Below are 11,748 nucleotides of genomic sequence, written 5' to 3'. Positions count from 1 at the left end.
ATGTGGAGTCCATAGAAGGATTCAGTACATGCAGGAGTGCATTTCATATCCTGGAACCTCAGTTTCCATATCTGTAACATGGAGAGGGTGTAGTGACCACAACGTTGACACAAGGATGGCATCAGACAATGCCCACAGGCACCCAAAGTTCCTACTGGATTCTATGTTCCTTCTGTTTTATAGTAAATATTCAGTATCTTGCTTAAGATAGAAACAGAATACATTTCTTGAGTCAAACTGATTAATGCTGCTTTAGTGCAGTAAATGGAGTCCATTCTATACTTGCCAAAGTTTAGATCCTTTCAGAGAAGAGATCATACCTCTTACAGGCTTTTCCCCCCAATCTGATCAGTACTTTTCAATCTCAATGCTTTCTGACAAAAATCAAAATATAGCCAGTGATTGGTGAGTACTGCTGAACTTTTGGAGAGTAAAAGATGGCAGACAGGTTACTAAATACTTGAAACATACTATGGTCTGACTTGGAAAAGCTACAATGTAGGAAAATATGTTGATTTGGACCCAATAATTCAGAATAGGTAAACACTACACATTATCATGAGACCTTTTCTTTCCATGCACATTTGAAGTGCTTTCTGACCGACTGTGTTCGGGCAAACTTGGAATAATGGAGTTGCTACTTGCGTTTGTGCCCATGGAGGGCATCCAGAAACGACTGAATGAATCATCAACAGGAAAGGGTCTGTTTCATGTTTGGTCCGCTTTCTTCCTTTTGACTCTTTCCAGTCAATCCTCCATGCTGTGCCACTGGACACCAGGCACCTAAACTTACTAAATCTGACTTCAGGTTTTCAAATCATCAAATCACCTCGCTCTAGCTTGCAGGTGCTTCTGTTCCTCTCCTGTGTTGCAAAATGCATGGGTTTTATTGTTACGCTTTTCTTCCGAATCAGAAATATATTTGGTTAGCTCCCGAGGGTTGATATTATATTCTGAATGATTGAAATTGCTTGCTATCTTAACTGTCAGGATGGGTATGATGAACTTAATTTTTTTGAAGGAGAATGAAACAAGCAGGTATCAAATGTACTGCTAATGCCAATATGCCTTAATATGACTTGATTTTGTACCCCTCTCTACTTATTGAATCGAAGTGTTTATTTTCACATCTACTTTAGATGACATGGTGTATTGTTAAGAGCAAAATCACTGCTTGTAAAGTTTCTTCATTTCTGACACCCTTCAATTCTGTTTCGAGATCAGGGAGACCTTCCCGCTGTGCAGAAAATATTATTTATTGATGTGGGATAAATTTTCTTTAAGAACAAGTCAAAGCTACTTAATATGAGCATATCAACTGAATGACCTGAATAACAAAACATATCAAAATGTGAATCACCACTGTCAGATGCAAGCTTTTAACAACTTTAATTGATATAATTAATATGCAATATGTCTTACAACAAATGTAGATACAATGACATCAAATATCAAAGAAGTTGGACATCTTTCCATCTTTAAATGATGTTGGCTAACTCACCCCAAGAAAGCAATGCGGCATTGGTCTCTTGGTTAGCACTATTACCAGTACCAACTAGCACTTTTAAAATCAACGTTGAAATGGTACATTCATTTGCCAAAAAGAGGTTAAAGGCAAAGAGGGTGAATCAACGTGCAAATCAACACGGCCCAGTTGCAAAATTCACTTCCCGTACACGAGGGATTGAACCATGCACCTTGCAAGCAAGATGAAGGGCAAACGGATGACATCAAACCAAAATCAACTCCCTAAAGAACTCAGAAGACTTCAGGCTGGTGAAGGCCAGAGGCCTACTGCTGTTCGTGCTCAGGTATCCATCCTGTGTTACCCTAACCTCCTGGATCCTAACTCAATAATCTGTGAGACATAGGTCCTGGGACATCTTTTCATGTGGAGATGGAAACCATTCTCCTGGTCCCAGGCACGGTTCACCCTGCAGTCAGCTGCGCTGGGGGGGGGAGCTCAGAGCTGGGACAGCTGCCTGATGCAGCCAAGATACAGCTGTCGTTCTATAGATTTAAGTCTAAACAACACACCAGTATAAAAAAAAACAAGAAACTGAAACTGAGATCACTTATATATCTATGTAATACGTAAGATGTCTATAAATACTTTTCTCCAGAAACCGAAAACACTGTAGACATCGTTTCATGAATCCTCACAACACATTTGTGAGGTAGCATGGGGTGAGGTCAATATGAAAGCATCGCCCTCATTTAAGAAATGAAGACAGACATCCAGGGAGGGCAGGAGACTTCACTGGGGCCAAGAGAAAAGAAAACAAAGTTGAATCCCACTCTTCATCATTTGCAGTCTATGGTCTAGAAGAGGCTGCTTGCCTCCTTCCTGCTCTGACAGTCTGTCCCTTTATGACTAGTCCTATTCCTGGATGAAATGTGCTTGTTTTAGATCCACTGGAGCAATTTCCCTTGGACAGACCTGGGCAGAATCTCTCCCTGACATATAGGACATCAATTATCAGCATGTATTTTGGGTGTGTGTGTGTGTTTCAAGCAACATATGTTGAATACAGTTATTCAAATTCTTTGGCCAACTCAGAAAAAAAGTACTTGGCAAAATAAGGTTCATCCTATAGCTATTTTATACTGACATAATAAGGAGGGTTAGGGTTTTTCATGGGAAGCCGTCGCTTTGCTGAATACACTGGCTTTAGGTCCAGAACCCTCTCTTTGCCATAAGGATTTGGAAGTTAACAGGAGCAAACCCAACAAGAGCTCTTGCACAACAAGGGCTCTGGTGAGGGCAGATGCTTACTGAGTCTGTAGTCATAGTCGGGCAGTGTACCCCGGGAGGACGCCAGTTCCTCTGACCCAGTACTTGGGACTGGAGCAGCATCCGGGAGAGCACCGCTCTAAAGGTGTTTCGTGGACATTTCGTCCAAATGTGTGTGGCCGAGGGAGAAAAAAAAGGATGTCCTGTTGTTACTGAATTGTCCTTTACTGAACTGAAAGCCTATAGGCTTTATGAAGGGGGGTGGGGTGGGGGGAGAGAGACAATTACTCAGGCCCGGCACGGCTGGAGGGAGCACCATGGGTCATCCCTCACCATTTTTCTGAGAATGCCCATTTTTTAAAATTTTTAATAATCAGAGATATCAGAATTCCTGGCAGCCTACTTCTCATTACCTAGTCCTGTTGTAAAATACGTCTGGGGCTTGCTCATTCTCCTCTGACACGTAAGGAGTTCAGGAATAATTTCAGAGCATGGGAAGGCAGGCTGGGGACAGTGGCACAGCTCCTAGCATCTCTGAATAGCATGGCAGCAGTGGTTTTCATGTCGGTACTTTGCTGGACCACAGCAAGTGATAGGTTGAGCTGAGGGTCAAATTTCTGGAAACAGCCATGGCAGCAGGTCCAAGTTTAGAAATAAAATTGATCCAGTTTCAAGTTCTTTATGACATTGTAGGACACTGTAGGACAATAGAACGCATTCCGAATCAGGACCCAATGGATATTTTCTAATCCATGAAGTTTCCTACTCCAATCAGGACATAAGATGCCGGTTACTAACTTCAGGCATTTCAGGAGGATAGCATTCTAGCTATGAAATAAAGCTATCTAGAGAACACACAGAAGGAAAAAGGCAACCACACATGCCAAAACAACCCATCAGCCAACAACACTGAATACTTTTTAGGTAACAATTTAACCAGTCATTTCATTTAGTTAAAACATGTTACTAATCTGGGAGTGTCTTATCTTGTCACAAGGGGCATTTCAATAAACCAGGGTTTCACAAACTCAGCACTACCGACATTTTGGTCCGGGTCATTCTTTGCTGTGGTGGCCTGTCTTGTGCATTGTAGGGGCTTTAGCGCATCCATGGTGTGTACCTACTAGTAGCACCCCCAAGTTGTGACACTCAAAAATGTCACGAGACATTTCTAAATGTTCCGGGGCGGGGGGGAGGGCAGGCAAAACTGTCTGCCAGTTGATAACCACCGCAGTAAATGGACATCTGCAAACATGATCAGTTCTTTTTCAAAATTCGAGATCTAGGAGCTTAAGACCATGTACCTAGGAGTGTTTATTAAGTAGAGGGCAGAATTAGCAAGGTAAGCATAGGGGAAGAATAAATGGCTTAATCGTGGTGTCTGTTTCCTATGGAAATGCCTCACTGAGCCACTGCAGACAGACTGATAACTTTACAATTTTTTACAAAACAGTCTACAGCCGTTATCCAGCAGACAGTAAGGCAGTGAGCCAGCTGTTTTGTGGGTATAAAGCAAGGATTCTCGAGGTTCCTCCGAGCAGTGGATGTCTCTGTTAGTTATTGGGGGCTGATTCCTAGTTTCCCCCAGGTGGTCCTCCGTGCAGGTCACTGCCGCCCTCCCATCCCGGCCTCCTCCACTGCCCCACCGCACCTCCCCCTTTCTCTTCTCTAACTAAACTCCTCTCCTAGCCTTGTCCTTGGGAGAGCCTGTGGGCCGGGATGCCGGGAGCAGCTGACTAGAATGGGCACCCTGAGCAGAGATGGACGGCCTGGAGGGGAGAACAGGTAGAGGGCACGCTGAGATCTGACAGCAACGTGCTACGCTGTCCCTCGGCCTGCTGGCCTCCTCCAGGGCACCGTCTAGTTTCTTCCTCCATTAATTAGGCAGTTAAGAAGCTGGGATCCAGCTCACGGAGCCAAGCAGGCATCCTGTCAGATACAACCAGGTAAAAACAGAGATTAAAAAGGAATCCAAGCAGCCCCTGCTTGCTCACCTGCAGGGTGAAATCCTCCCAGTACTCATCTCCTTTCCCTCATTTCATGGAGATGTAATGTATGTAATTTCCTAAATAAAAAGTTTAAGAAATATCACAAACAAAAAGTTCCCCTAAAAGTAACCCCCCCTGCCGACGGAAGAACTCAACCCTGGCCTCCAGTCCCTCTTACGGTGGATCCTGCGGTGGGTACAGAAGCTTCTACCACGGTGGGCGGCGTGCGGCTCCAGCTCCAGGTTGGCCCTTTTCAGCTGCAAAGAAGCCCCCACTCACCTTTAAACAATGATTCTTTTTGTACCAGAAAGGGGAAGTTATAGCAGCCAGAGGAGAGGGAGGAAAACAAAACAACCAAACCAACGAAACAGGACTTAAGAGATTGTCGCTCGATGTCTCAGGTGCTTGTATGAATCCTACGGGGAAAGCACTTATAAATAAACCACAGTCCTTCCTCGTCCCGGCCACGTTCCTTCGTTAGGAGTCGTCGTACAGAGGATTGTTGTAGTTTCCCCAGGATCCGTAGTCATGATCATCCAGAAGCCTTCCGTAGGAGGAGTGCCTGGTGGGGGGAGGAGAGCGCTGTGGTTATGTAGAGAAGTTGCCCGTCTGAGGAGAGCTGAATGCCTGGCAGCCTGCCCGGGGGAGGCTTCCAGGGCCCGCAGGAGGGGAGACATGATTTTTCCACCCGCCAGCCCTGGAGGCCTCAGTCTACACACCCCTGGAAGTTAGGACTGCTCACGTGGGAGCCCCGCTGGCCCCTTCCATTGAGATCAGCTGGGTCCTTGTCTCTCTACTTGACCTCTAGTGCTGGAGAAGGAGGAGGGCCCATTCCTATGGCTACTTAATAAGAAGTAATAGCAAAGGGAAGGTTGCACTGCTGGCATTTGACTTCAGTCCTGGACTGAATTTTCCCAGGAATCATAATGACGCCACCACAACCACTGCTGCTGTCCCTTCCACCTCCTGACCTGCATATGGTGTTTTACAATCTACACGATGTTTCTGTGTTCCATTTTCACTTGACCCTCAAAATAAGGCCACAGAGAGAAATTGCTTATTTCTCTGACGGGGAAAAGTTCTCTCTCCGAGCTATTGATTGATGTGCACAAAGTTACTCAGCTGAGCTATCAGTCAGATTCTTACCTCCTGGGTCTAGATCCCGTGCTCTGAGCTTCCCAGTGTCTGATTAGCATCCTTAGTTCAATGGCAATTTGGGTTTAACAGGCTTCGATTGGTCATTCTGGGAACCTGTCTCACAATTAGTATTATTTCTGTAAGAAACTGAAATCAGATAGTTCTCACTCCTTTGTTTAAAACCTCGGAGTGGCTCCTTATGCTCCGGGTCTGGCCCCTGTTATTTTTCTGAACACATGAGCTGCTATTCGAGTCCTTCTTGTTCCCTCTGCTCCAACCATGCCTCCTTGCTCTGCCCCATCACATCTGGCACACTCTTGCCTCAGGGCCTTTGCACATACTATTCCCTCAGCTTGGAACAGCTGGCTTCCAGATTGCCTTCCTTCACCTCTGTCAAGTCTTTGCACAAATGTCACCTTCTCAGTGAGGCCTTTCTTAAGAACCCTATTTAACTTGCAACTCCCACCCCGCACTCGCAGCATTCCTGGCTTAATTTTCTCAAAGTATTCATCACCTACTAACATACTATATAATTTACTTGTTTATTTTCTTATCACCACCTCCCCCAACTAAACTGTAAGTATGGATGATCTGCCTGCTTTGTTTGTTCTTGGCACTATCTCCAATGCCCAGCAGAATATCCAGCACATAGTAAGCCCTTAATAAATGTTTTTGGAAGAAACAGTGATTGGGGGGAAAAAAAATCCCAAAAGCCTATCTGTTCACAAGATGGGAGCTTCCCAGAGAGGTTTATAGTCATTGTATGGCTAAAAGTACTGTCAGGATTAGGAGAACATCACAAAATGAGCATCGAGGGGCTCTGAGGTTCATGTTCGTGTGTGAATGATTACGCCTTGCCACTGGAAATCATGTCTGCTATATATAGTACTGGCAAACGGGCCCATTCCCTCTCATTTTTTTCTCAGCTCGATATGAAAACTGAACAAAATGAAAACAGAATCTGAAAGGCACAAAAAGTATTTGTTATACCTCTATCTGTTGCTGAAATAACTGCTGTTGCTCTTCTGAAGCTTATTTACATATGCAGGTATTTGAAAGGAGACGATCTGTGGCAAAGCACCAGGCCCTTGCTGAGTTGGTTTTAGATTCTTAGTCCTCAAAATTCTGAGGGCTGGCTCAGCTGAGCTAGCCTGTGCACCTGGAAATTTGAGGATGTTCCACAATGCTTTGTTTACCCTAAAGGCCCGCTCACTTCCGTGGGTGTGAGAAGGACAGAGACCATTCGTAACACGCCACTGATCTTCTGATCAACGGGAAGAGGGGAGGCCAGTTTTGGTACACAAGATCACTGGCCATGCATTGCCAACACGTCCCCCCCACATTTAACCCCTCCAGCCTCAATCAAATCCTCAAGAGGATGGTTGAGCAATGGAAGCTAGAGAATGAACAAGTAAAAACCTGGGGATTGTATGACTGGAGCTGAGCCTAAATTTTAGCATGACTTACGGTTGCAAGCCTGGCCAACATCTACCTAGTAAACCTGCTCCTTTATTGATAGGGTACCCCTGCCTCACCCTTGTATGGTAATATAACTTCTTGCAGCGTTTTCTATCTATCATATAATTTTATTCTCAAGAAGTATCAGTTGGGTCAATAGATGTATGTCCTCAAATATGTTTTTAATCCCCTGTTTCTTCATCTATAAAATGGAGAAACTTACAATGTGTTCAAGCTGGTGGGAGGATTAAATGAGGTAATGCATATAAAAGCCCTGGCACATAGTAAATGCACAGTAAATGTTGGCCAGTACTGCTTTTTCATTTTTATTATAATGAAACTTACACAAGCACATGGCAAATCTGCAAATAGTAGAAAAGGCCACAGAGGGAAAAGCAAGCCTCCCTCCCACCAGGAACTCCTGAAACCATACTCCAGGCACAGTTATAAAACCAGATTCTTATATTATTATTATTTGAATTTCTTTTTTGAAGCATTATGCTGGTGTGGGGTCAGAGGATTAAAAACTCTTGGTCATCAGGTTTTCCTGCTTATATTTAGTCCAGACAAGACTATTTGATCAGAACTGTACCCTAATCTGCTGTTTTATGAGAGATGTTCACTACACGAATACTAGAAAAATAAAAGCAAAGGATGGGTCTTTACTTTCATTTTTCTTTGCCTTCTTGTTGGAATGAACAGGGAGTTGAGCAAAATACCAATAACTGAGGAAAGTGAAGCAAGAGCTATAGATAAGCCCTATTTGGGAATGTAGTGAAGCTGGAGGGCTTGTTTTAATATATTAATGAGCCTAAGCAAGAAGAATTGGGTGTGCTGGGATGCAAGCCAGGTTTGAATCAATCCTCTAATACTGGAGAGAGAGGAAGACAAACACGCCTGTGTGTGTGTGTGTGTGTGTGTGTGTGTGTGTGTGTGTGATGAGAATAACTAATGATCCTTTTAAACTATCTCTCTAGGTCAGAGCTTCTTAAATCATGCATGTTTTAGATGGCAAAGGGGAGGTTTTCAGATTGGTACCTGTGGAGTCCACGAGGGGCAAACAACCTCACCCCTGAGATAAGGAAAGTGGGGCTCGAGGAATCTCGATCCCTTTGTCCGCATGATTTAATGGCAGAGCTGGTACTGACATCTGGGTCTCCCAGCTGCCTTCTGCAACACGGCTTCATCTCACTTCACTCTCAAGAGCAGTCAGTACGAACGGCCTCATCACCAGGCCAGACCAGTTTTGTTTACTCAGTTTCTTCCGCAAGTCTGGCACCACCCAACATAGCTACGCCTCTTCACCGTGCCTCGGCTCCCTTAGATGGTAAACCTCTTGGGGGCAGACTGCCTCTTGCTTTTCTTTGAATTTTCTGAACATCTCACACACAGCTCTTGAGGCAGAGTGGCTCTTTCTTAAATATTTGATGATGAGGGCTGACATCAGGTACACAGAAATAGTGCAGATGGAGTTTGCTTGGTCAATACCAGCAGGGATTTCTACGGCCTGGGCAATTCATTGTGTAATATAACTGGGCAGAGTGAAAATATTGTTAAAGAATATAAAGGCTCAGAGCCACATTTTGACCTTAATTATAGGAAGAGGAAAGAGAATTCAAGCTAAATTTCTCTGAGGCAATGATGTGGCTTTAAAGCACTCAGCACAGAGCTCACAGTCCCTGTTAATCAATGGCCCTGTGCTGTGAGCACCGTGCTGCCGCTACTGTATGGGTTAGTGAGCTAAAAGCAGAACCCGGGGGGACAAAATAGGGAGTGATTTATGTCAAGCCCTGGCCTCATGGCTTCCTTCCCAAACGGCTTTGCTCTAACAGGAAGCAGTCCTCATCCCTAATTGCTGATGCCCTGTGACAACTAGTACACGCAGCGATGACATCTGCCGTTGGAGGCCTTCTCCACAACTCCAAAATGGTACCTATTTTATGATAACTGTAGCATTGATATTTAATGGAACTCAACTGTCTTTGAAAATGAATGGAGTGTTTTACTTCCCTTGTGCCGACACACACTGATTTGAGAAAACGCCTTCTCCTTTACAAGGGTCAAGCCCAGGTCTCCCTCTAGGCTCCAGCTTTGCTTACTGTGGCACCTCCCCAAGTTCTCTCCTCTCGAGTCAAGTGAGTCCTGTCATTCAATTGTGAGCACTTATTATGTGCTAAGAAGGAGGGATATAAAGATGAAAAAGATATGGCTTAGTACTGGGAAAACACAGCCTAACTTACAGCTCATTAGTCGCTGGTAATTAAGCCTTCAGACTATGATCATCCATCTGCAAAGCCAGTTTGGTACAGCTGCCACTGTCTCCTTTGTTTCTGTTGGGGGCTTGCTTTCTCTGATTGTCATTTCCCTGCCTGGCTCCTTTCATTTAAAGATTCACTGAAACCTTACAATCTATTAGGCCCTATTCAGGGGCCAGGAGATACTTCAGTGAGCTAAACAGACCAAAACCCCTGTCCAAAGGGACCTTATGTTCCAGTGGGGGCAGGCACAACAAATAAGACATGAAAAATATCATGGTGGATGGTAATGTGTGCAGTGGAGGACAACAGAGCAACAAAGGGGAATGAGGAGTTCCAAATGTGAGGTGGGGATTGTCGTTAGGATTATGGTGATCAGAAAAAAGTCTCACTAACATGACATTTGAACAGACAGGTGAATGAGATGCGGGATGAGCCATGTGGATGCCTGAGATAAACCATACAGAGAGAACAGAAGGTGCAGGGGCTCTGAGGAAGAAGCAAACAACGTATCGGTGTGCTAGCTGCTGAACTGTAATTGTTTCAAAATAAATTATTTAATTATTGAAATGATTTTAGATTTATAGGAAAATTGCACAGATGGTACAAAGACTTCGCGTATGTCTTTCACCCCTCTTCCTTTGATATTGTCATCTTACATAGCCATGGCACATTTGTCCAAACTAGGAAAGGAACACGTCAGTGAAGGTTTTGAGGCTAAGAAAGCTGTGACCATTAGGGGTGAATTTACAGTTACTGTAGCAAGTTAGTGGCAGAATCAGTATCATAATTTAGGAAACCTATCAGTCCTATCTTTCTACCCAAATCCCAGTGATGGAAACATTCCAATCATTCATTTCAAGGTGTTCTGTCCACAGTCTGGGTTTCTTTTAAAGAGCAGTTACTTTTGAATTTATCTTTAAATAATCACCTTTACTTTGAAGGAGTAGATGAAATTTGTTTGTTTCCTATTTTAAAATTATCTGCCTATATCATCCTGGCAGATACTCGTCACAGAAAAGGCCCGCATACTGAAACACCTGTTTATTTGTAAAGAAGTTCAGAGTCACGAGGTAACTAACGAAAGTGTATGGTTTTAACAGATTCCCACAAGCTTCCCCTTTTCTAAACCTCGTTTCCCCATATTTGGAGTAAATGACCACTGCCGCCGTACCCCAAATTTTGCTACCCAGAATCATTCACTTCTCCAGTAACTACATATAAAACAATTATCGTATGTCAGGTACTGCCAGGGGCTTTCTGTCCTTCTAGCGGAGCAGACTGACAAAGAAGGCGCGATTCCAGGATAGGGAACTGAGTCGTACAAAGGAGAAGCATGCAGTAAGGGGTTCCCCATGGGGATGGTGGAGAGGAGGCTTCCCAGAGAGCATCTCTTTTAAGCTAGGCGATTTGGAATTAGCCAGATAAAAAAGAGGCGAACCAAACACCTCTGGCAGGGGGATCAGCATGTCCAAAGTAACCAAGACACGAAGCAGTGGGGCACCGTATCTAGCGTGTGTGTGTTTGGAGTGTTGGGAGATGGGGGTAGGTCAGGGCTACTCAAAGTATGGTTCTCACACCCAGCAGCATTGGCCTCACCTGTGAGCTGCCACACTGCATCAGAACCTATGGGACCAGACCCAGGAAACTGTGCTGGTGGTTTTTGTTTTTGTTTTGGGGGGGACTGTTTTGAAATGTATTTCTTCTAAAGACCCTTAATGACAGATATGTGAACAGGGACAATGGTCATGAGGAATGCACTAGACACTTGAAGGAGAAAAAGTGATGAATGGATTATATAAGTGAGTTCAGATATAAATACAGGTTTTTTCAATCATAAACATTTTTATAGACTGGTATTTGCTAATCCCACATGTTTTCACAGATTGATATTGTCTATAAGTGGATAGAATTGATGTCTAAGCATAAATATGCTAAGTTGGAACATGACAATGAGGTGTCCAATATCCATCAAAGCTGTTTTTCCAATGTTTAGCAGAAAGGAGCACCCAACTTTGCTTAGATAAGCCATGGACACATTCTGCAGATAAAATACAGGATACTAAATTAAATTTCATTTTTGTTTTCATTTAAGTTCTTTTTTTATAATAATTTTTTATTATGTTAGTCCCCATCATTTAATTTCTTTTAAGACCTACTTCCTTCCTGAAGACTT

At 43.8% G+C, this 11,748-nt stretch overlaps 1 protein-coding gene across 1 annotated transcript in view; it reads right to left on the bottom strand.

Annotated features, from left to right (window-relative positions):
- Window positions 1-1,372: 1,372 nt before the first annotated feature.
- The window catches only part of PARM1 (prostate androgen-regulated mucin-like protein 1), a 103,454-nt gene continuing 93,078 nt past the window's right edge, over window positions 1,373-11,748 (bottom strand). The window contains exon 4 of the mRNA XM_026509958.4: window positions 1,373-5,284. Coding sequence (XP_026365743.3) covers window positions 5,200-5,284 — 85 coding nt within the window. The 3' untranslated portion in view covers window positions 1,373-5,199. The remainder of the gene's footprint in view (window positions 5,285-11,748) is intronic.

The sequence above is a fragment of the Ursus arctos genome, unplaced genomic scaffold (assembly GCF_023065955.2).
Source record: "Ursus arctos isolate Adak ecotype North America unplaced genomic scaffold, UrsArc2.0 scaffold_9, whole genome shotgun sequence".
Lineage (NCBI taxonomy): Eukaryota > Metazoa > Chordata > Mammalia > Carnivora > Ursidae > Ursus > Ursus arctos.
Note: the sequence above shows the minus strand (reverse complement) of the source record. Positions and strands in the feature narration are given on the sequence as shown.